Source organism: Rhineura floridana, chromosome 4 (assembly GCF_030035675.1).
Source record: "Rhineura floridana isolate rRhiFlo1 chromosome 4, rRhiFlo1.hap2, whole genome shotgun sequence".
NCBI lineage: Eukaryota > Metazoa > Chordata > Lepidosauria > Squamata > Rhineuridae > Rhineura > Rhineura floridana.
This window is the reverse complement of record NC_084483.1, coordinates 137,324,679-137,350,809: the sequence shown is the minus strand read 5'-3', so window position 1 is coordinate 137,350,809 and position 26,131 is coordinate 137,324,679. Positions and strand designations below refer to the sequence as shown.

The 26,131-nt window shown below is 41.3% G+C and overlaps 1 protein-coding gene across 2 annotated transcripts in view; it reads left to right on the top strand.

Moving 5' to 3' along the window:
* The window catches only part of HEATR1 (HEAT repeat containing 1), a 79,018-nt gene extending 53,206 nt beyond the window's left edge, over window positions 1-25,812 (top strand). For both annotated transcript variants that reach the window (XM_061624567.1, XM_061624566.1), the window contains exons 32-45: window positions 1,835-2,001; window positions 2,425-2,471; window positions 3,018-3,141; window positions 12,976-13,116; window positions 13,428-13,720; window positions 14,709-14,859; window positions 15,040-15,198; window positions 16,147-16,281; window positions 19,699-19,803; window positions 19,879-20,047; window positions 20,823-20,977; window positions 21,339-21,497; window positions 21,903-22,011; window positions 25,561-25,812. In XM_061624567.1, coding sequence (XP_061480551.1) covers window positions 1,835-2,001; window positions 2,425-2,471; window positions 3,018-3,141; window positions 12,976-13,116; window positions 13,428-13,720; window positions 14,709-14,859; window positions 15,040-15,198; window positions 16,147-16,281; window positions 19,699-19,803; window positions 19,879-20,047; window positions 20,823-20,977; window positions 21,339-21,497; window positions 21,903-22,011; window positions 25,561-25,649 — 2,003 coding nt within the window. In that variant the 3' untranslated portion in view covers window positions 25,650-25,812. The remainder of the gene's footprint in view (window positions 1-1,834; window positions 2,002-2,424; window positions 2,472-3,017; window positions 3,142-12,975; window positions 13,117-13,427; window positions 13,721-14,708; window positions 14,860-15,039; window positions 15,199-16,146; window positions 16,282-19,698; window positions 19,804-19,878; window positions 20,048-20,822; window positions 20,978-21,338; window positions 21,498-21,902; window positions 22,012-25,560) is intronic.
* Window positions 25,813-26,131: the final 319 nt, after the last annotated feature.

Below are 26,131 nucleotides of genomic sequence, written 5' to 3'. Positions count from 1 at the left end.
TCCTGTTCCTGATTGCAATCACTTCTGCGAGACGAGTGTCGGAACTGGGTGCATTGTCTTCTGCTCGCCATCTCCGTGTCTTTCACAAGGATTCTGTTGTGCTGAAAACTGATCCTTCCTTCCGCCCCAAGGTCAATTCAGTCTTTCATTGCAATCAGGACATTGTGCTTCCTTCGTTTTGCCCGAACCCCAATCATCCTCTAGAGAAGGCTTGGCATTCGTTGGATGTTCGGAGGGCTCTCAAGACTTACCTGTCTAGGACCCAGGAGATTCGACGAACGGAGTCTCTGTTTGTATCCTTTCATCCGAGGTCTATGGGGCATAAAGTAACCAAATCTACCTTATCCCGTTGGTTAAGGGCATGTATTACCTTAGCATATGAGTCCCTTAAGCTGCCAGTTCCAGCTAGTATAACAGCTCATTCTACTAGGTCAGCTGCCACTTCGGCTGCTTTTGCTACTAATGCTCCTGTTGCTGATATTTGCAGGGCTGCCGTTTGGTCTACCCCACACTCGTTTATAAGGCATTATAAAATAGATCGCTATGCCTCTGCTGACGCCTCATTTGGCAGACGAGTGTTGCAACAGGTTCTTAATGAGGATTAGCATGTGGGTGGTCCCTCCCTGTATGGGCTGCTTTGGTACATCCCGCAGTGATGGCATACCTCCTATGGAAAATGTACCATTGGTCTCACCTGAAGGGTGATTTTCATAGGAGGTATCCCATCACGACCCCCCCCAGTGGAGGATGCCTAGATATTTTGTTGGGAATGTTATATATGCTTGTTACGCTATTTTATTACATTTATCAGTGAAGTCGAGACTGCTATTACTGTTATCTCGCTATTTTAGAGTCAGATTATTATGAATGTTGCTATTATGTTATGTTCTTGCTGGTAGGCCCGTTGGCCTTTTTCCCTGCATTTTTAGGTATTTCTATTGGACTCGCTGCGAATGAACTGGAGAGTGGGAGGGGCCTGACGCCCCTAGTCTTGACTTCAGAAACATTCTTGCCTTCGGACGATAGGTGGAGTCACTACCCGCAGTGATGGGATACCTCCTATGAAAATCACCCTTCAGGTGAGACCAATGGTACATTCCTCCCCCCCATGCCATTGCAAGCCTATTCTATTGCAGCAGGAGCTATGAGTGCAGAAGATCAGCAGAGAGCCATGGAAAGTCGTCTCCTTGTAGATAATCCTCAAAGAAGCCAAAAATAAGAGAAAGCAGTGCATTGTGCTTACTAAGCACTTGTACAATTAGAGGAAAAATTGGTAACAGTTTGTTCTTGGTACCAATGGCATATGTCATCAGCCTGACACTTTTCATTTGTTTTTCCGTTTGGAAAGAGCAAATGACTAGACCTTATTTTGGAGAACTAAAACCATGACAATCGTCTACCGACAGCTAAAGAGATCACTGATGATTATGTGGGAAGGGAGAAGAAAGAGTGCTTTTTCAGTTTGCACATATATTTCTTCTATTCCCAATGACAGAGCAGTTGCCTTCACTATTCTCAAAGTCTCGCCCTCCTTTCCAGTCCCTGAGCAAAATGCACTTTACAAAGAAACCCACCCAGGCTTATAGTTATGCAAGTTAAACAAATGCACCCCAATTTTTAGAATTTATTCATATTACAAAGGTTTGGCTTTTCAAGTTGCAAAACAGTTTTCAAATGTGTAAGACTAGATGCCCTGTCCACCTAAAGGCATACATCACTGCTAGCCTTACTATCCCTTCTGGTCCTCTTGATGGTGAGACCTTTTAATCTAGCATTTATAATTACATTAAAACTGTTTTGAAACACAGTATTGTTACGGGGAATGTTTTTACAGATGATCTTGGGCAAAAGAAGTCAAGGCTGCACAAGATAAAATCACACAGTCAAGAGACAGAGCTCTTCAATGTGGAGTCTCACTCTGGCAAGCAGCTGAGGCACTTCAAATTCTTGGCTGTCTCCTTCATGTCACAGCTGCTGGCTTCGCAGAGTTTTGTGAAAAAGGTAAGGCAAATGGATCTTTTGAAGGGCTTTCTATAGTTTCCTCTACACTTGTGGATTTAATTGACGTCCTTTTCCGTGGAACTGTGCAGGTCACAGAAATGTTTTTCCTATTTATCTCTGCCTCGAATTTAGTGCAGGATGGTAACCTGGACACAAAGTTAGTAGGTATGTCATACTTAGCTATAAGCAAAGTCTGCACATAAAGATACCACTACAGTAATGGGTGTTTCTGGCTGGATGTCTCGCGAAAGGACATCAGGGACCTAAGCAAAGCACATACAGTTGATTCATCTGCCCCCTGATTTTATCAGCTATACATATTATTAAATATTGGACACTAGCTAAAGTGCACCTGTTTGTGATGGCTTGAGCAACAGATTTTCATTAGCATGATGATGTGTTCTTTTTCCCTGTAACAACTAGGTAGTTGAATGTGAACATGTTGAGGAGTTAAAGGACTTTGAGCAAAGGTACATTTTGCTTTCCTTCTGAGTGTAAAAAGTATAAAAGTAGGCAACTGTAATTTGGATTTTGATTGTGACAAGGTAACATTAGCCTTCCTCTTTTCCTGGGCCCCTAAATGCATCTACTGAATGACCTGAAACTATGGTCTGTTATATAAAGGCACATGGTACAAATCTGGGTCCAAAATAAGCAGAAGAATAAAGACTCTAAAGTATGAAATCTTAATTTAAAAATTGGCTAGGGGGTATATATTTTTTTAAAAAACTGGTAGCATTATATTCCTTTTGTTAACAGAATGACTAGAACCTTTAAAAAACTGATGCTGAGGTTGTTGTTTAGTTTCCATAGTATGTACAGTTAGCCAACACAATTAAGTTCTGTTGCCATTCTTCCCATATGGGGGACCTGCAACAAAGTTTCCTTGCTCAGTTTCTTTACTTTGTGGCCTAATTCTAGTGGATAAATGGCTTTAGCTTTGAATTTCCTTTCTCCTCATGAAAAGATTGTATTCCCTTCTGGTGGCCAGTGGCTAACTATAGTTGTTTGTCCAGGGTGTTGGAAGCGGTTCTTTGCTACATAAATGCTGTGGCACAGTCAGTGGAAAAAAATGCCGATGCACCAACAGCAAAGTTCTGGAGAGCTCTGCTCAATAAGTCCTATGATGTACTGGATAAAGTAAGTTTCTGTTGTCACTGGTGATTTTCTTACAGCTTGTAATAGGACTTCTACCCTCTTTTTGTGATGTGAGCAGTAATGCAAACCAAGCAAAAATCTCTGCTGCTTAAGGCATTTAGAAATTAGACTAATTTGAGTACAGCAGATTTGCCTAGTGGATGTAATTTGAGTTTGAACAATTAATTTATTTTAAGGATTTATGCCTGCCCTTCAAAGTTTGTTCTCAGCAGCTTATGCATCATAGGAAAAGCTATAATTTAGTACAAATAAAAACAACTTGCAAAAATCAAAACCGCAACGGCAAAACAGCATTAAAACCAAGGATAGGGTCTACCCTCTGCCATCCTATGAACATTGGACCATAAGAAGGGACTGCTGGATCAGGCCAGTAGCCCATCTAGTCCAGCATCCTGTTCTCACAGTGGCCAACCAGATGCCACAGGGATCTGCCCTATATCCTCCACTGTGAAGATAGATGAAAATAATTAATTTAGTTTCTCTGCAATCTCCTTATCCTGCTTTAGCACACCTTTGACTCCCTTGTCATCCAGTTGCCTGCCTAGATGGTCTCCTGCTCTCAATATACTTAAAGATTTTTTTGTTGTTGGTCTTTATGTTTTTAGCAATGTGCTCCTCAAATTCCTTTTTAGCATCTCTTAGAGCCAGTGTAGTGTACTGGTTAGAGTGTTGGACTACGACCTGGGAGACCAGGGTTTGAATCCCCACACAGCTGTGAACCTCACTGGGTGACCTTGGTCCAGTCACTGCCTCTCAGCCTCAGAAGAAGGCAATGGTAAACACCCTCTGAATACCACTTACCATGAAAACCCTATTCGTAGGGTCGCCATAAGTTGGGATCAACTTGAAGGCAGTCCATTTCATATTTTTTTCATTTGCTTGGGGTTTTTTTTGCCAAACTCTGTTTCTTTTTATTCTCCTCATTCAGACAAGGCTTCCATTTTTTTGAAGGAAGCCTTACTGCCTCAAATAGCATCTTTGACTCTGCTTGTTAACTACTCTGGCATCTTCTTGGCCCTTCCTGAGCTGCACTATGTGCTCCAGTTGCATGTCTAATAATGTGTTTTTAAATAACTCCCAAGCATTTTGGAGTGATTTGACCCCCTGGTCAAACTTCCTTTTTACCAGTCCCTCAAAGTTTCCTCTTTGGAAGTCAAATGTGACCATCCTGGATTTTCTTGGCAATTGGCCATTTACACTGCTTCCAATAGGTTCAATAACACATCTCGCACCAGGTCCTGGGCCCCAATTAACATTAAGTCCAGGGTCACTGCCCCTCTGGTCAGTTCCATGGCCAGTCATTTAGGATATCTAGAAGTGTTACCTTTTTTTTGTGACTGGAACACATACATAGCCAGGTAGTTGAAGTCTCCCATTACTACAACACTTCCTTGTTTGGATACTTCCTTGATTTCATTTTTCATCTCAAGATCTTCCTGAGCATTTTGATCAGGGGGACGATAGAGCATTCCCAGTACTAAAGGTTGTGGCCCGGTATTATCACCCACAATAATTAAGTGGAGGAGTATGCCTCATTTGGGGTTTCTAGCTTGCTGGATTCAGTGCCCTCTTTCACATATAGAGTAACAACACTTCCAATACACCCTTCCCTGTTTTTCCAATATAGTTTATATTTATTTATTTATTTATTTATTTTATTCGATTTCTATACCGCCCACAGCCCGAAGGCTCTCAGGGTGGTGCACAACATAGGATAAAATACAATAGAATCACAAAAACAGTAAAAGCATACATATTAAACAATTAAACTGACTTCCGGTTCTTCTTCCGGTAAGAAGCTTATCTGCTAGCTCTCGCAGTTAGTAGGATTTTTTACAATAATTAGCGGCTTAATCTCTTATGATTTGGAATTTTGAACCAGCTTATTTAAGCAGATTCTGTCTAGCATCTGCCGGTTTTGGAAGATTACAGTTTCGGAAAGACTTCAGCAAACAGCATTATTTATAGCTGGACTAATTGCCGCCATTAACTTGAGCGACCACTTTTTCCCTTGTAACTTTCTAAAAGCAATTACTTGGAATTACTTTACAACGCCCTTGAGCTGCAGACAAGTAGATTGAACTCCTACTTAGTTATTTCTTTGATAAGATGTGTGTCCTTCTCCTGAGTTCTCTGCCGCCCGTAAAACCATTTATACTTTTAATATCTACACAGAAGCTTCCTAAGTTCTTTCCTGCTTTGTATTTGGATATTAACTATTCCGGTTGGGGGAGTCTGCTATATTGAAAGTTGTAAAGTTGCAAAGCATCAAGTTACAAAGTGATAAAAAAATACGTTGCTGTTAAAGGAGATAACAACAGAAACCTAATGGCCCTTTCAAAGTGGAATCATCATGAGCAGGGATTGATGCATGAATCTGACATTCCCTCAGCTGGTGTTCAAACAAAAATAACAAACTTTTTCTCGAGTGATTGCAACCCTACACAATTGCTGTTTCATTCTTCGAATGCTCAGAGAGCACCTATAATACCGGAAACGTCTCACGAATGGACACTTGAACATGGGATTTTTATCAAACCTTTCCCAGTGGATAATGCTGCCAAATGCCTAGCTGAGGAATTAATAGATGCTGGCTTTCACTCTAATATGAATTCACTATATTCAATTTGTGAAGGTCCCCCATCGGAAGTGTTAACTATTGATTCCTACCAAACACTGGAGGATCAACATTCGCCCCCTGGTGGAACTATAAAGCAGCCCATTTTGCCTATGGAAGACTTGCAATCAAAAAGACATTTGGCTTTACTAGAGGAAGTAAAACAGGTTAAGACTTATATTCTTGAAACTAATAAACTACTTACTACCTTGGTACAGGCGATCGGCCCTATCCTAACTAAACAACAGGAAGCACGTAATTCCGATGGCCCTTCTAATGCTGAATGTAAAAGCAACACCAATTTGGCAAAGAGGCCTTCTTCGGTTAAAGCAGGTACCAAGCAGACTAAGAAATCTAAAAATATCAAGAACCCCCAGCCTACCAAATGTAAGAAGTTCAACTTCAAACCACTGTTCAACCTACTAGACATGCAAACAAAAACAAATAAATCTAAACAAAATCATAAAGATAAGCAGAGGAAACCTGTTTCTATGCACGCCAAAGCAAGGTCTGTCATCCAAAGCAAAGACTGTGTCACCGGTACTGGAGGTGACAGCGATCTTTTCACGGTTGAGGTTATTGACAATTCTACATCATCGTCAATGTCAGCAGTCTCCAGTCCGAGTTCATCCTTAGACAACTGCAAAGTTCATTCCTTCTTGTGGAACCTAGTGCTGCAACCTACAAAATTGATATTTTCCTATAATCGGTCCAATCGCGGGGCTACTCTAGACTATCCAAGTATTCCCTTCCTGGACAGAAGCATTGGAAAAGTTTTACAGCCAGGCATCCGAACAAATTACATCAAATCTATGAAGAATATCTCCGTCAATTCTCACAAGTGGCGTTTGATAGTAACTGTTCATTCGCAATTTCTCGCCAATCTAATCTATCGTGCTAGAGATGTTCTTTTAAAGAGAAATGGCATCATGCTACAGAGATATTACATCAATATGGCTCCACCTGGACCACTGGTAGCTCTATATGAACCTGTGTACCAAAGGGATAAACAATCTACAGTTTCTGACTTCGACACCACCTGTCACCACTCTACTCCCACATCTTCAGAGAGAATAACACAATACTTGGGGAACGGCAAGGAGACTAAATCGTTGGGGGGCTGCATGAACGATCTTGAACCAGAGGAGACTTTACTCACAGAATTGTATACTCAGCTTCCCGATACTGAGTGATCAATTCTTATTAACAAGTTCCAGCGGCTGATTGAGCACTGCAAAATAACAGCATCAGTGGTGGACTCCCAAAAAAAAGCAGCAGTGACTATATCCGCTGGTGATGAGCCCTTGTGTACTTCTCCCTTAGCATTGGATGCTCTCCAATATCCCGCCAGCAGGTCCAAAACTAGTGCACTCCTTAAGCCCATTTTGGTGGGAGATAAATGGGACAAGGTGAGATTCTTATATCCGGAAGAACTAGGTTCCCCCTCTCGTCCAAGCGATGTAAGCCAGAAGAGCAAACTCTCTCAAAGTTTCAGTATAAATGGTGAACTGCTGGAGGACAGTGCAGCCATCAGTATGCGAGACAACTGATACCATACTACTCAAGTTAATTATAATCATGATAGCGTGACTCCACCTTTGATTTCAGCTCCGGTACACCCAAAAACCTTTCCTTTCAATAATAAGGCATTACGTCTACTCTCCTGGAATATTTCAGGATGGAATGCTAAACTAAGTGATCTGGAATTTTTAGCCTTCCTCAAGTTCCATGATATAATTAGTGTACAAGAGACCTGGTCCAAATACCCCCCTCTACTTGATGGGTACTCTATTTATCATCTACCTGCCCAGTCCTCAGATAAAAAGAAAGGTAGGGCAAAAGGGGGTTTGGCAATATTTATCTCTACTACGCTGACTGTTCAGCATAAGGAACTACAATTTTTGACAAATACAGCAATGGCAATTCATCTAACTTTTAAATCTATGTCCATTGTGATTATCAATGTTTATATGCCACCCTCAAATGTGAGAGGACAGCTGGATCTGCGATGGGGAGCGCTAAACAATTACATAACAGATCTTGAACATTCCTTTCCAAACTCGGAGCTAATTCTGACTGGCGATTTCAACGCCAGGACCGGAGCAACTGCTGACTCGCTTTTCGTTTCCAACCTATGGCTAGGGGAACAATTTGAACAATATGTTCCTGCATATGATAGAGTCTCGAAGGATATTAAGATAAACTATGGGGGGATCTGTCTTGCGCGTTTAGTGGGCAGTCATGAGTTGTTAATACTAAATGGTTATAGAGACTTCGCTGGAAGTGGGGAATATACATTCATCTCCACCCGAGGGAGTAGTGTGGTAAATTACATAATAATAACAAACCAACTATTGAGGCTAATAACTGAATTCGGAGTAGGTTCTAGGCAAAATAACGATCACCTTCCTCTCATCCTTTCATGCCATATCCCCGAATCAATTCATCTAAATTCAGAATACCATCCCATTCTGAACAACAAATATCTAATACATAAAAAAACGATTTGGACAGATAAATTATGTTCCCAGATTGCTAGTTTCCTTAAGTCCTCATGGGCCTTGGATATTCGAGAACAGTTTGTGCATGACTCCAACATACACACATGTTTTACCCTCTATGGGCAATTACTCGATCACATAACTGCTATTTTGACCCCCAAAACTATCAGTGACAGACGGAATCTAAGTTCCAACCCCAGATGGTTTGATAGTGAATGCTTAGTGCTTAAACACGAGCTGAGGAGTATATATTCACAATACCACCTATCTAACGCTGAATGTCTTCCCACAGATTATTACGCTGTTAAAAAGAAATATAAATCGATTTTGAGCATTAAGAAAAAACAGGCCAATAGGGAGGAATGGAAGCAGCTCATTGATGTGGCTAGATCCAAGGACTCAAAAAAATTTTGGTCCATCGTTTCTGCTTCCGGAAGATCAACACCTTACTTCCCTTGCAATATTCCCCCCCAGAGATGGGAAAAATACTTTGAGGATCTATATGAAGCCAATGGCGTCACTAATATAGACCCTACTACCTCGCACGATTTTTCCAATCTCCCTTATTGGCCTCCTGTCATGAGGAGGGAAATAACCGATTTAATTACAAGGCTTAAACCATCTAAAGCCCCTGGCCCAGATAATATCCCACCGGAATTATTGAAAAACCTTCCAGATTGGTGGGCACCAATTCTTTGCAGTATTTTTACTAAAATAAATAACACTGGTTATTTCCCTAAGGCTTGGCAAGAAGCAATTGTCGTGCCTATATATAAAAAGGGAGACAGAGAGGACCCATCCAACTACAGACCAATCAGCTTACTTTCCGTAATAGGCAAGTTATATACATCCTATCTTAAAACAAAACTTACCAGCTGGATGGAAGAAGAAAGCATATTAGGTGATGAACAGGCTGGTTTTAGGAAAGGTAGATCTCTTTTGGATCACTGCCTTCTCCTAAATCACCTTGCAGAGAAATACACGGCACATAGCGGCAACGGTCTATATGTGGCTTTTGTAGATCTGAAGTCAGCGTTTGACTCCATTCCTAGAGAAATACTTTGGAGCAAACTAGCACGATCTACTATAGATAAAAGGCTACTTTTTCTAATTTATAATCTTCATCAAAACACCTCCTTACGAGTCTGCTGTGGAAGGGAGGGAGGTCTAACGAATCCAATCCTTGTCAATAAGGGGGTAAGACAGGGATGTACGTTAGCTCCGCTCCTGTTTAATCTATTTTTGAATTATCTTAAACCACATTGTATATCTCAAGATCATCATATGCCAAAAATAGCGAATAATTTGTGCCCTCTCCTCCTATATGCTGACGATGCTGCCCTACTTTCTCTTTCGAGGATTGGACTAAAAAGACTAATATGAGCCTTCATGACCTATTGTACTCAGAATCATTTAACTATAAATTACCATAAAACTAAAATTTTAGTTTTTTCAAGACGCCGTCATACAGGTACTTGGTTAATGGTCAGCACATCTCCCTAGTGTCACAATTTAAATACCTAGGTATTACTTTTCACTCATCTCTCAATTGGGCCATCCATATAAAAGTTGCTGTTATGCTTGCACGCAATAATGTTAAAAAAATTCTCCGTTTTTTCTATTACAAAGGAGGGAGATATTTACCAGCAATAATACAGTTATTCCAATCAAAAATTATACCTCAACTACTGTTCGGAACGCAACTTTGGATTCAGGCTTTCAATCCCACAATTGAATCGGTCCTTTCCTCCTTTTTGCGTCAGACTTTAGGTCTCCCAAGATGTGTTCCGGCGGCTGCCCTCAGACTTGAAGCTAGTTTGCCTTCCATTGAATGCCAAGCATGGCAGCTTGCTTTAAACTTCTGGGCTAGAGTATCGTATGATACACCTCCGGGTTATCTAACCCATATATGGAGAGACACTCATACCTCAAGCTGGAACAATAATATTAAGAATAAACTTAATATGATAGGCTTATCTTCTGAATATCTTTCGTCTCAAACCTTACTCTCGGCAAAACTTGCCATTCGGACTCGGCTTAAAGATATTAATTTCCAATCCGCCATCACAGAGGCTGCAAAAACCTGTTCACCCATATACTTTCAACTGGAATTTGAACCCTTTAAGCATGCTTTGTACCTGGACTTTCTAGAGGTTCCAAATCTCCGCTCAGCTTTCACTAGGGCCAGATTTAATTCCCTTCATTCGGCAATACTTCTGGGAAGATATAAGGGAATCCCTTATGACCAACGCTTGTGTCCATGTGGGAAAGATATTGAATCACTTGCTCATGTTATTTTAAACTGTCCCATGTATGTTTGCATACGTTCTAAATTTTTATTGAACATACTTCGAAGTATACCCCTGATGACCTCTGATAACAAAATACGCTTTCTTGTTTCAGGAATTAACAAACGAATTACATTGAGAGTTGCCAATTTTATATACGCAGCTCAACGTATACGCTCTAAGTTTTTTTAGGACAACTATCTGTATATTTTTATATTTCATGTATATCTGAAAGATAATACCGATGTTTTACCCTACTCTTTTGTATCATTTGTTTTTAGCTGGACGGGTCTATGACCGTAAAATAAATAAATAATAATAATAATAACAATTAAACGACCTGATATACATTAAAAGCTAAAAGATAGAATTAAAATGCCTGGGAGAATAAAAAGGTTTTAACCTGGCGCCGAAAAGATAAAAGTGTAGGCGCCAGGCGCACCTCATCGGAAAAACTGTTCCATAATTCGGGAGCAACCACCGAAAAGGCCCTAGATCTTGTTACGACCCTTATCCGTTCCACCAGGTTTCCATTATGCTCACTGTATCAATGCTGTCCTGTAAGACCAAGTACTCCAGTTCTCCATCTTGGCTCGGAAACTTCTAGCATTAGCATATAGACACTTGTAAACAGTGCCCCTCTGTCTTTGGCACTTCTGGTTTGGCCTGTGGTAATTTTGCCTTTCTGAATTGCTATCCTGTGCCTCTGCACTCACAGTGCCTAGTTCTAGGCTTATCCCATTTAAATTTTCATCTTTTTTTGTCCTTAACCCAGGGAAGAGATTTATTCTGATCCAGACCCTCCTCAGCTCCTGTCAACTTTTCCTCCTCAATAATTTTAAACACTGCTTTGCCACCTTTTTGATTTTAAGTGCCATCAGTCTGGTTCCATTCTGGTTCAAATGCAGCCCATCCCTTTTGTACAGGCCCGGCTTTTTCCAAAATGTTCCCCAGTGCTTAACAAATCCAAGCCCCTCTTCTCAACACCATCACTTAATCATTCCAGAACCTCGCAACTACATTTCCCCATGTCTCTGGTGCCAACATGCACCATGATGACTAGCTCCTTCCCAGCACTCTGTCAGGCTATCTAGATGATGGGTGACATCTACAACCTTCATAGCAAGCAAGAAAATCACCCTGCACCTGCATGCTCATCACATAACCTATTATCTATATTGCTAATGATTGAAGCGCCCACTGTCAGGATCCCTTCAACCCCCAGAGAAGTATCCTCGGCACAAGAGGATATCTGTTGGTCCCCAAAGGAATGGGTCCCTTCTAAGGGATCATTTCCCTCGTCCTCAGAGCAACACTCTTCTTCCAAAGGCCCACTCTCTCCATGATAGCAAGGGAACTATCATCCTTGGAGTGGGACACAGCTATAATGTCCCCAAAGGTCTCATCCACCAACCTCTCTGCTTTTCCAGGTCAGCCACCTTGGTCTCAAGGAAACAAACTTGTTCCTGGAGAGCCAGGAGTTCATTGCACTGAGGGCACACCCATGACTTCTGTCCAAGTGGTGGATAGTTGTATATGTGACAGACAGTGCAAAATTTTATTTATTTATGAGATTTGTTAGACGCCCATCTGGCAGAGGTTAATCTGCCACTCTGGGCGACTTACAACCAAACGCAAGTACATTCCATATAGTCATAATCAAAATCCTAAAAATTAGAGATTAAAAATTTAAAGTTTAAACATTTAAGCCCCCCAAGATCTGCAATCTGCCAGCCTAAATTTGAATTTAACCCCCCCCCCAAGAACTGCAATCTGCCAGCCTAAACACTGGAAAGCCTCCACACCCCTGCTGGCTTCTTACCTGTGTAATTGTTTTTGTGGTTTACTCAGTTACTTTATTGAAAGCTTTAGGTTTTGTTCAGGTCAACAGACGGGCAGAGTGAGGTGCCCTGGCCTTCCCACCCTTCGGCTGAACTATTCTGCTGCTAAACTCACCTTGACACTTTATTGCTGGGACAGGGGCACTCCTGTCCCTTCTGTTGATAGTCAGTGCAATGGGGATGGAGGCCATTTTAGGCAATTCAGCACCACCCTCCCAAATCCCAACCTCCTGGAATGGCAGGGTGAAGGGTCTCCCATTGCATTAGCACAGCAGTTGGGTGCCACCAATTGCTTTTTGTGTACTGTGGAAACCATACTGTCAAAGTGTCCAGGTAAATGAGTGATTTCTCCCTCCCCCCCCCAAGAAAATCTTGGAGGAGATGCATGCTTTGCTGGCTCCAGCTTAGGTGCAGAAGAAACGAATAAAGGGACCTACAGCATTTTATTTGCTTGGGGAGGGATCCTGTTAGTTCTTGTAGTCTTCCATAATGAAAGCAGTCCAAACACTTGTGGTAGGAACTTATGCTTTTGACATGGCACACTTTACTGTTATTTTATTTCTTTCTAGGTCAATGCCTTAATGCCAACAGAAACTTTTATTCCTATCATCAGAGGTCTGATGGCTAACCATCTTCCTTCTGTGAGACGTAAAGCAATGGATCTCTTGAACAATAAGTTGCAACAACGCACACAATGGCAGCAAACACAAGTAACTGATTCTTCTGATTGCCTTTTTCCCCGCTACCATTGTAGCTTGTTGTCTCACTATCATGGTATCTTCCCTGTGCTTTACAGATGGCATGAGGGGAACGAAGGTCAAGAACTCAGAGAAAAGCATTTCACTGGCTTTGGAAGATGCTTGAGCAGTTGGCATAGCATGGCTTTGTCTTCAGCTTTAAAAGTGTGGTGTAAAAAGTTCCCTCCTTAATTTAATGTGCCTTTTTAATGAAATCCCACTTCATTTACTCGGCACTGAAACCTTAGCAACTATAGATTTACTTATCTAATTTTGTGTTTCAGGTTGAGCTGCTCTTGGAACTGGTTCCTGATCTTATTGCTGTTGTGCAGCGTAACGCAAGTGACGCCGAGGGGGAGCAGGCGGTCAATAGGCAGACGGCTTTGTTCAGCCTGAAGCTGCTGTGCAGGTCTTTTGGCACGGAAAGACACGAGCTGTTTGTGCCTGTGCTGAAAACTGCTGTTGATGTGATTTCTTCAGGAAGGAACGAAGAAAGGAATGTCACAGGAAGTGCTTTGCTGTGTGTCGCTGAGGTCACCCGTGTGCTGAAAGCACAGGCCATACCTCAACTCCCAAGGTAGCACTTTTAACTTGCACAGTAAATAATAAATTTAGCATTCATATAGCACTTTAGTGTATTCAAAGCATGTTGTGTCTATTATTTCAATAATATTTACAGCAATCCTGCAAGATAGGCCAGGGATAATAAACTATTTATATACCACCCTCTCACAAAACATCAATTTATATTGTACAAGCAATATAAAAAAAACAGAACAGTAACTTAAATGGCTTGCTGCTCAGGAAAATTTTAAGCAACTTCATAGGCATCCTGGCATTAAAAAAAGTCAAGAGACTCCTGAAAGTCAAAAGCAAGGAAGTCTGCCAAATCTCTGCTGGAAGAGTGTTCCACAGCATGGGACCAGTGACACTAAAAGCTGGATTTCTTATTGTGACCAGTTGGGCCTCTGTAACACAGGGGACAACTAACAGCACTCCAGCACTATTTTATAGATACTTGGGCTAAAGCTGATAGAAAATTGATCCTTAGTGATGGCTGAAAATTTAGTCACTACCCTGTGCAACTTACATACCTTAAGAAGCTTTGAAGTTTGCTGAGTTGTATTAAGATTCCTCCACTGAATATGCCGTGCATGGGAGTGAAAGTGTTCCGCTGTATCATTTTGTTTTGGGCATACTTGTGGTGTATCCAGTAGTTATTGCAAAGGCTAGCTTTTCAATGATGTAACTCTAGCTGAAGTTCCATTAATATCTTTGTGCTTTCAAGAACATTGACTTTGAATTATTTGCACAATGTTATATGCTTTAAAACAGCCTTCTTCAACATTGGGTCCCCAGATCTTGTTGGATTACAACTCCCATCATTTTGGGCCATAGGTTAAACTGGGTGCAGATGATGGGAGTTGTAATCCAACAAGATCTGGGAACACATGGTTGAAGAACTCCCTGTGGAGAAATAGATTTGAGTCGAAAGGTGGAAAAAGATTCTTATTTTTCAAAGATAGAAGCCTGTTTGGAAATGAGTCTCTATGTATTACTTACAGGCTTATGCCAGCATTGCTAAAGATACTAAAACACAAAAAGGAGTTGGTTGCCAGTGAAATTTATTTGCTTAGCTCAGTGACGGCTCTATTGAAGGTTGTGGAAACATTGCCACACTTCCTCAGTCCATATCTCCTGGATATCTTGATGCAGGTTAGTAACTTCTTCATGCGGATATTATTTATTTATTTATTTATTTATTACATTTATATACCGCCCCATAGCCGAAGCTCTCAGGGTGGTTTACATATGATGAACTGTGCACTGGTCAAGCAACAAGATCTATGTGTCTTCTCTGCAAACTAATTAGATCTGTACATTTGCTGCTTTTAGTTGGTCCGCTTGGAAAGAATTGCGATTGAAATGGGACCGTCATCTCATGTTAATCTACGTGTGACATCTCTGAAAACCACCCTAGCAACAAAACTTCCACCAAGAGTTCTTCTGCCAGCAATCACAAAATGTTATGGTGAAATTACAAATACTTATAAGGTTAGATATGTTCTGTTTCTTCACTTAAGTAAATGTGCTTACAAAATAGATATATTTTATAGTAAATTAAAACCAACTTTTTATATAGTGTGGAGTTCAGAAACCAAGTGTTTTCATGTTTAAGGTGCAAGGATGAAGAATACCATCTGCAAAGGCCTCATCGTATTTTCTAGCAGCACTGATTTTCTTTTGGCAGATTTCACTTGTGCTCTAGCACTGTGTCATATTTGGTAAATAGGTTTTTTAATGCTTACTAGACAATAATGAGAGGAGATAGACCACCATTATCTTAAATAGGGGTGAACATTTCAGAATTACTAGTAACATCAAAAGCCCATGATTCTAAAATGTTATACTGCATGTTCCTATACTGACTAAGGACGCAATCCAACTTACCTTTCTGCCAGGCTGAGAGGGGTTGGATGCCATGGACACCCAGCTGTGCTGGTAGGCTCCTGGCACCACTGGCCTGTGCTGGCAGCAACCCTGCTGGCAGCTGGAGGGCCAGTGAAAGCCCCGAAAATGGGGCTCCTCCTCACATATGGAGCCCTCACCCAGGGCCCGATCTGCCGGGAAAGTCCGGCACAGTAAAAATGGTAATGGGCCTATATGGGGAGCACTTACACCCTGGGAGCCAATTCATGGGAGCCGGTGCTTCCCAGCTGGCTGGCTCATGCATGCGGCTCCTGACGGAGCTAGCATTCAGTCGGGCTGGGAGCTCCTGAGAAGAAGGATCCTGTGAGGCTTTCTGCCAGCTCTCTCCTCTGCTGGCACCCTGGCATTTGGATTGCTTTGTAAACCATGTTCCTGAAAGTAAATACTTTCCAGGCTTATTTAAAGGGGGGGGGAAGCCTATCAACCATGGAAACTTATTTTAGAAATAGGTTTTGTTCCCATAGGTGGTGATGTATAAATATATGATGATAATTTACACGATGTTTTTTCTAGAACTGTCTAGGTTCCCTTATGGATATCCTCAAGGAACATATTATAATTCTGGAAAAAGATTCACTTGCTGCACACCAGTCTGAATTAACAGCATTTTTCTTGAAGGCCTTGGACTTCAGAGCTGAGCATTCTCAGGTGGTGTATGGGAGATCTTTGTGGAACAAGTATGGATATTTGTTGTTTTGTGCCTTCAAGTTGATTACGACTTATGGCAACTCTATGAATCAGCGACCTCCAATAGCATCTGTTATAAACCACTCTGTTCTGATTTTGTAAGTTCAGGACTGTGGCTTCCTTTTTGGAATCAATCCATCTCTTGTTTGGTCTTCCTTTTTTTCTACTCCTGTTTTTCCCAGCATTATTGTCTTTTCTAGTGAATCATATCTTCTCATTATGTGTCCAGAGTATGATAACCTCAGTTTCATCATTTTAGCTTCTAGTGATTGATCTGGTTTAATTTGTTCTAACACCCAAATATTTATCTTTTTCACAGTCCATGGTATCTGCAAAGCTGTCCTCCAACACCACATTTCAAATGAGTTGATTTTTCTCTTATCCACTTTTTTCACTGTCCAACTTTCACATCCATACATAGAGATCAGGAATATCATGGTCTGAATGATCCTGACTTTACTGTTCAGTGATACATCTTTGCATTTGAGGACCTTTTCTAGTTCTCTCACAGCTGCTGTCCCCAGTCCTAGCCTTCTTCTGATTTCTTGACTATTGGCTCCATTTTGGTTAATGACTGTGCCAAGGTATTGATAATCCTTGACAAGTTCAATGTCCTCATTGTCAACTTTTACATAAATCTTCTGTTATTACATTAGTCTTCTTGATGTTCAGCTGTAGTCCTGCTTTTGTGCTTTCCTCTTTAACTTTCATCAGCATTCGTTTCATGTCATTACTGGTTTCTGCTAGTAGTATGGTATCATCTGCATATCTTAAATTATTGATATTTCTCCCTCCAATTTTCACACCTCCTCCATCTTGGTCCAATCCTGCTTTCTGTATGATATGTTCTGCATATAGATTAAACAAATAGGGTGATAGAATACACCCCTCCCTTCCCGATGGGGAACCAATCAGTTTCTCCATATTCTGCCCTTACAGTAGCCTCTTGTCCAGAATATAGGTTGCACATCAAGACAATCAGATCCTGTGGCACCCCCATTTCTTTTAAAGCATTCCATAGTTTTTCATGATCTACACAGTCAAAGGCTTTGCTGTAATCTATAAAGCACAGGATGATTTCCTTCTGAAATTCCTTGGTCTGTTCCATTATCTAACGTATGTTTGCGATATAATCTCTGGTGCCTCTTCCTTTTCTAAATCCAGCTTAGACATCTGGCACTTCTCGCTCCATATATGGTAAGAGCCTTTTTTGTAGAATCTTGAGCATTACTTGCATGGGATATTAAGGCAATTGTTCGATAATTACTGCATTCCCTGGGATCCCCTTTCTTTGGAATTGGGATGTATATTGAATGCTTCCAGTCTGTGGGCCATTGTTTAGTTTTCCATATTTGTTGACAACATCTTGTCAAAATTTGGTCAAATTTAGTCTCAGTAACTTGTAGCAACTCTATTGGTATGCCATCTGTTTCTGGTGATTTGTTTGTTCCAAGTATTTTAAGAGCAGCATTCACCCCACAATGTAAAATTTCTGGTTCTTCACCTTATGGTTCTTCCGTGAATGAATATGTCATCCTTGCATCTCTTTTATAGAGTTCTTCAGTGTATTGCTTCCATCTTCCTTTTATTTCATCTCTGTCAGTATTATTCTACATCCCTACTCTTGGTTTAAATTTTCCTTTAATTTCTCTAATCTTTTGGAATAGGGCTCTTGTTCTACTTTTGTTGTCCTCTTCTATTTCTATTCAATAAGTATTGTAATAGTTCTCTTTGTCCCTACATACTAGTCGCTGTATTATTGCGTTTAGGGTTCTGACCGTGTTTCCCTCTCCTTTTGCTTTCCTTCTCTCTTTAACCATTTTATGAGTTTCTTCAGTCATCCATTGAGGTCTTTCTCTCTTTTTAACTAGAGGTATTGTCTTCTGCGTAAAATCTGTCCAATTCCTCTTCTATGTTTGCCGTTGGAGCGTAGACTTGGATGATGGTTATGTTAATAGGTTAATCTCATTGATATCACTTGCTCAGAGCTTGCATTATAGCTCCTAATTGCTTTTGCTACATCACTTCTCACTATTAAAGCAACCCCGTGTCTTCTTAATTTGTCATTTCCTGCATAAAATATTTTGTAGTTGCCCAATTGAAAATGTCCCATTCCCGTCCATTTTAATTTACTCACACCAAGTATTGTAATGTTGATGTGTTCCATTTCTTGCCTGACAATTTATAACTTTCCCTGGTTCATGCTTCTCACGTTCTATGTTCCTGTTGTGTACGTCGTACAACTCGGACCTTTCACAACTGTGCGCATCAGCCTCTGGGCTTTCATTCAGCTTTGACCCAGTGGCGTCATTAGTCACAGCACTATTCGTGTTTGTCCATTGTTCTTCCCCAGTAGCTTGGTGAGTGCTTTCTGACCTGGGGGTCTTATCTTCAGCACTATCTCGTGTTGCATTTTGGATTCTCTGTTCATAGGGTTTTCATTGTAAGAGGTGGTTTACCACTGCCTTCCTGTGAGTCTGGATGCATCTTAGTCTGGTGTCTCAGGTTTGACCATTCTGCCTTGGATGCTCCTGCTAGGAGTTTAGTCTCTTGGTCTAGACTCCTGACGGTGTTGCTCTCAGCTTCTTTGACACTCTCAAACCCCTCACCACTTTAAGGTGTGCATCCTAGAGGAGCATGAATATATTAATCCTGTATATGATGTATCCAGTTTATTTCATTATTACTCTCATCTGAGAGAGTGGATGCAGTTGTGCACGCAGGCTGCTTAACTGACAAATGGGGTTTAAGAAGCCCAACTCTGTGCAGGACTGCACCCACTAATTCTCCATTTTTAGAGACTTGCATTTTGGCTACTTATTGAAAGATTGTAAATATTAAAAGACCAAGTATGTCCTTGGTATGTCCTGTGTCAGAATTGTTTAATATGTTTTTAACCCTTTTTTAAGGTTGTTTTTTTAAATGTTTTTAATGCTGTTTTGTTTTAATGTATTTTAAGATCTGTTTTTACGATGTTTTCAACTTTTTAGTGCTTTGTTTGCCACCCCGGGCTCCTGCTGGGAGGAAGGGCAGGATGCAAATTAAATAAGTAAATAAATAGTAATATGAACATAGGATGAGACCTAATTGTGGTAGCAAGTTTGAGCAACGGAAATCCACTTGTGCAACAGAACTTGCAATTTTTCTTCTCCTGCCCTCTAGCCCACTGGGCATCCCCAAAATCTGATCTGGAGGATCCCTGAATCGTCTGATACAGATATTGGAGATGCATCGGGTGGGGGTAGAGGCTGCAGGGGGGAGGAGAAGGAGAAGCTGTTGTGTGATCAGCAGACAACTGCTCTTACTATGTTGGTTCTCACCCACAGTACTATAGTGTTGCTGTAAAGCTTTTGTTAGCATCAGTCTGTTTTGTTCCAGGATGATCTGGCAGAAGTTGGGAAAATAGAGACACATATTATTATGTGCTTAATCAGCATGGTTATGAAGCTTTCTGAAATGACTTTTAGACCTTTCTTCTTCAAGGTAGGAGTTCTCTCACGCTTCTGTTGTAGCCATTTTTATTTGTACAAAAACTTAAGTTTCCTGTTTCTGTTTCAGCTCTTTGACTGGGCCAAAATGGAGGGTGTCTCAAAGGATAGGCAGTTGACTTTCTGCCGACTGGCAGATTGCATTGCTGAACAGCTAAAAGGACTGTTCACCCTCTTTGCCGGTCATTTAGTGAAGCCTTTTGCTGACACTCTGAATCAGATCAATACTTCCCAAACAGGTATGAAGACACTATTTAACAAATGCCTTGTCATAATTTTGAAATATTGCATTAGCATCAGCAGAAAAGAGATTACTAAATATTATAGCCAGCGATTACTTAGGACTAGGATCTGTAAAGAGGAATAAAAAGCTGTGGGGAATGTAAAAATATTCCTTTCCTGGCCATTCCCCAAGCTACTGAGTGTTTAGGAGATCCTCTCCCTAAAGCCATCCTCAAGGGCTAGAAACGTGTGCATTTTCTAAATTAATGTTTGAGTTCAGAAAGCAGAGAGGAGAAGAGACCACATCGGTTCTGGGAAAAGACAGGGATTAAACTGAAGGAGCTGCAAGGAGGACAGCCCATGCAAATCAGCTAGTCACATCTTCCTGCTCTGGGCAAATCCAAGGACACAACCCCTCTAAGTGGGTGACTCCCATCTCATGGCAACCTGAGAAGTATGATGTTTCTAGCTTAATTTTGCTATTACCAGGAATATGATGCATTGGTAATATACTGAAAGCCAGCTACCACAGTCTGGCACACTATATCACACACCGTGGTCATACTGTTAGTTTTGGCCATAACAGGTCAGATCAGAGGCTGAACATTGCTCATATCTATATACTGAATAAATTAGATGCTTTACCCCATGTCTGTTCACACAACTGACGTCATATGACATTCTCCTAATGCAGCTTGCGTAAATCGTATCCACGGTAAATGTTACTTTGGTGGAAATTATTCAGTGCAGATGGTGCCTCACACCTGTCTTTACTATTTTTTGCATCTGCAGATGAAGCTTTCTTTGACTCCGCGAACAACACTGAAAAGAGCTGCTTATTGATGCAGTTCACCCTTGATTGTTTACACAAAATTTTCCTTTTTGATTCCCATCATTTTGTGAGCAAAGAGAGGGCAGAAACATTGATGATGCCTTTGGTGAATCAGGTATTGATAAACAGATTATTGCTTAGCTGTTGGGTACCATAGCCATTTTTGCTGGGGCCTTTAATGTCTTCCCTTCTACATATCATACTTTCATAAGGTTAAACTAACACACACACTCACTCACTTTCCCTGGCAGCTTCCTAATCTTCCATTGTTGTCAGTGGACCATAGCATACATGCTTACTCCCATTGCTTATAAAGGAACTGCTACCTTTGTATCGCATGCAGCCAGGTTTGATGCCTTGAAAATGAAAATCATTCTGGAAACCATAGATGACTGGCACAATGTAAGTGGCTGAAATGGAGGGGGAGAATCCATTGTTTCACTTGGTGTGCATGTGATTTCCCCCCCTCTAAATAGTTGGAAAATATGCTTGGAGGAGAAGAGAGTTTCCAGGAAAGAGTGACAATGCACTTGATTCCATGCATAGCTCAGTTTGCAGTTGCAATGGCAGATGACTCCCTGTGGAAGCCGCTGAACTATCAGATTTTGCTGAAGATGAGGCATGCATCGCCCAAGGTATGTGGTAGAGTTGGATCATTTAAAAAATACTGTATTTAAGCGACCCTGATGTTACTAAGATCGCAGTTGACTGTAAATTGTATACAGTGGCTACACCACCCGATTTCAGACAATTCCCCTCACACTGCTATTCCATGCAACACAGCCCACACCGACTGTCCGCAAAGGCTTTTTTTGCGGGGGGGGGAGGGCAGACAAGTTCAGGTGACAGCAAAGTAAGGGAGCAAATTATTGTTGCATGCTGTATGCAATAACAATGTTGGTTAGTCTTTAACAAATCTGTAATTCTGAATTTGCACAGAAACTTTGTGCTTAGCATCTACTCTTGGGAAATGGGGTGTTTGAATGCAGTAGCATGCCACGCTGTGACCCTTGCTGTTCCCCTTTTTTGTTCTCCAAAAGGTTCGATTCGCTGCCTTGTTAGCTTTGCTAGAACTTGCAGAAAAAATAAGAGAGAACTACATGGCGCTGCTCCCAGAATCTATTCCTTTCTTAGCTGAGCTTATGGAAGGTAATGTATCACATGTTGTTCTTACTGTGAGAATTGTTACTTTGAATCCATTTTTAACAAAGGTGTTGCTTCACTTGGGCCATACCTTTCTTGTGTGGTTCCAGGATAGTATATGAACCACCTGCCCTTATAGAAAACCCTTGAGAATTGTTTGTTCACTGCTTCTTCACCTGAGCTATACATTAACCTTCAATTAAGAACATAACATAAGAACATAAGAAGAGCCTGCTGGATCAGGCCAGTGGCCCATCTAGTCCAGCATCCTGTTCTCACAGCGGCCAACCAGGTGCCTGGGGGAAGCCCGCAAGCAGGACCCGAGTGCAAGAACACTCTCCCCTCCTGAGGCTTCCGGTAACTGGTTTTCAGAAGCATGCTGCCTCTGACTAGGGTGGCAGAGCACAGCCATCATGGTTAGTAGCCATTGATAGCCCTGTCCTCCATGAATGTGTCTAATCTTCTTTTAAAGCCATCCAAGCTGGTGGCCATTACTGCATCTTGTGGGAGCAAATTCCATAGTTTCATTTATTTATTTCATTTTTAAACCGCCCATAGCGAATAGCTCTCTGGGCGGTGAACAAAACAAGATTAAAATACAATATTACATAGTTTAACTATGCGCTGAGTAAAGAAGTACTTCCTTTTGTCTGTCCTGAATCTTCCAACATTCAGCTTCTTTGAATGTCCACGAGTTCTAGTATTATGAGAGAGGGAGAAGAACTTTTCTCTATCCACTTTCTCAATGCCATGCATAATTTTATACACTTCTATCATGTCTCCTCTGACCCGCCTTTTCTCTAAACTAAAAAGCCCCAAATGCTGCAACCTTTCCTCGTAACGGAGTCGCTCCATCCCCTTGATCATTCTGGTTGCCCTCTTCTGAACCTTTTCCAACTCTATCATATCCTTTTTGAGATGAGGCGACCAGAACTGTATACAGTATTCCAAATGCGGCCGCACCATAGATTTATACAACGGCATTATGATATCGGCTGTTTTATTTTCAATACCTTTCCTAATGATCCCTAGCATGGAATTTGCCTTTTTCACAGCTGCCGCACACTGGGTCGACATTTTCATCGTGCTGTCCACTACAACCCTGAGGTCTCTCTCCTGGTTGGTCACCGCCAGTTCAGACCCCATGAGCGTATATGTGAAATTCAGATGTTTTGCTCCAATATGCATAATTTTACACTTGTTTATATTGAATTGCATTTGCCATTTTTCCGCCCATTCACTCAGTTTGGAGAGGTCTTTTTGGAGCTCTTCGCAATTCCTTTTTGTTTTAACAACCCTGAACAATTTAGTGTCGTCAGCAAACTTGGCCACTTCACTGCTCACTCCTAATTCTAGGTCGTTAATGAACAAGTTGAAAAGTACAGGTCCCAATACCGATCCTTGAGGGACTCCACTTTCTACAGCCCTCCATTGGGAGAACTGTCCGTTTATTCCTACTCTCTGCTTTCTGCTTCTTAACCAATTCCTTATCCACAAGAGGACCTCTCCTCTTATTCCATGACTGCTAAGCTTCCTCAGAAGCCTTTGGTGAGGTACCTTGTCAAACGCTTTTTGAAAGTCTAAGTACACTATGTCCACTGGATCACCTCTATCTATATGCTTGTTGACACTCTCAAAGAATTCTAACAGGTTACTGAGACAGGACTTTCCCTTGCAGAAGCCATGCTGGCTCTGCTTCAGCAAGGCGTGTTCTTCTATGTGCTTAGTTAATCTAGCTTTAATAATACTTTCTACCAGTTTTCCAGGGACAGAAGTTAAGCTAACTGGCCTGTAATTTCCGGGATCCCCTCTGGATCCCTTTTTGAAGATTGGGGTTACATTTGCCACTTTCCAGTCCTCAGGCACGGAGGAGGACCCAAGGGACAAGTTACATATTTTAGTTAGCAGATCAGCAATTTCACATTTGAGTTAAAATTACAAGTTTTGAGAGCACTTCCACCCCTTGGCCTGGTTTGAACATCAAAGAAAATAATTAACGGTTCATCATGAACTCATGATAACATGAAAAAACATTAAAAATGATGAAACTGCCGTTATCATACTTTGGACACATAATGAGAAGACATGGTTCACTAGAAAACATAATAATGCTGGGGAAAATAGAAGGGAGCAGAAAAAGAGGAAGACCAAACAAGATTGATTGATTACATAAGCCACAGACCTGAACTTACCAGATCTGAACAGGGTGGTTTATAACAGATGCTATTGGAGGTCGCCGATTCATAGGGTCACCCTAAGTCGTAATCGACTTGAAGGCTCATAACACACACACACACACATGAATACACCTTTGTGTTGTTTTGCTCCTCCCCACTAGCACTGGGAGGGTACAAACCGCAATCCCTGGTTTAGCTTTACATCTGAATTTGGGATTTTGGTTTTGTTTCCCTTTCAAGAACCATGATGTGCAGGCAGGGTTTGTTCTTGGCTTATATATCATGTTTTGTTGGAGTAAAACAAACTACTATCCTGAGTTTGGACAGTGCCGAGTCATGGTTCCTGATTTGTTTCCACTGTGCACAAGTGGGGTGGAGCAAAAGATTACAACAAACCATTAACCATGGTTTACTGTGATGTGTGAACGAGTCCACTGTGTATAAAATCAGCCCAGAATAGGTTGAATATTGTATGTCCACTTTGTGTCACTTAAAAAGGGAAACTTTTTTCTATTGAGCAGCAGCAGCAGATAAAAGCTGACTGACCAAAAAAATTGACTGGCTGACGTTAAAGCAATTAGCTGTACTGTGTCACAATGAATGCTGTTAGTGTAACTATACTACCAAATTGAGAAACCTCAGACTCCATGTTGAAGTTCAGCTCACTGGCAAACATAATTGTTTTTAAGGTATGCGCTGTGTCAGCCCCTTCTCAGTTCAGGAAGTGCTTATTAGGATAACTTAGGTGCATTCTATTATAGGTCCTTTGCCATAGCGCAAGTTTCAATGAGTGTCAGGTTTATAGCTTCACTTGGTATGCTTAACATTAAAAGAACAGTTCATCTTCAAATGTGAGATGCAAACCATGCAAGATCATGAGAAATCTATAGTCCTGTGTATTCTTCTCATTATGTGATGGCAGTCCTTGGCACTATAGTTGCAGTTGCCAACATATAGGCTTTCCTTGGCCTGGCTCAGCAGCTTCTTGTGTTGGCAGGCAGAAGTTCATCTTGGATACTGTTTGTTCATTATACTAGGTCTCAACCTAACATTTAGCATGCAGGGGGCACACTGAAATAGGTGACTATTGGCTAAAATGCTGTGAAGATGGTGTATTATTACCCCTCCCTTTGTTTAATTCTTTCAATAAGTGGAGAAAATGTGGCCCTCCAGATAGTGTTGGACTCCCAACTCGATCAGCTCTGGTGAGCATGGCCAGTAGTCAGGAATGATGGGAGTTGTAGTTCAACTTTTGGAGGGCTACAGGTTACTCGTGCCTACTTTAATGTTTAAGGGGAGGGAGGAGGATGCAACTCTGAATTGCTTTTTGTCAGTCACTTTATAGTTACTATGGTGTTGTCTCCTCCCCTCCCCACAGATGAATGTGAAGAAGTAGAACATCAATGCCAGAAGACAATTCAGCGGCTTGAAGTTATTCTTGGAGAACCACTGCAGAACTACTTCTAAGACTGTTTTCTTTTACTAGTAGTCTGAGTTCTTAATTATGTTTGAACATTAACAGTGAATACTTTTTAATGTTAAGCAAGACTTTTAATTATGTAAATAAGTTTTCTCACTCTGAATCTGTGATTTTAAAAAACGCACCCTTTATAAATGGTTGAAAACTTAATCATCTACCTGTGGCTTGTGTAACTCGAAGTGTTCAGCACGTTAGATTGTCTGTGGTGTAAAAGCTTCATAGCACCCTGGTTGCAGATGATGCAAATGCTTCTTTACCTCCAGCCTGGTTTAAACTGAGTCTGGTGCCTACTAGTAAAAAGATGAGGCTGGAGAAGAATCAACACTGTTACTTGACTGTATGGCTTGACTCTGTGGTCTAATCCCTGCTGACTGTGTTGTCATATAAGCACTGAAGTACACCAAGGAAGGGGCACACCTGCAGCCCTCCACATGTTGGACTGCCCAACAGCCACACCTGCAGTAGGTCA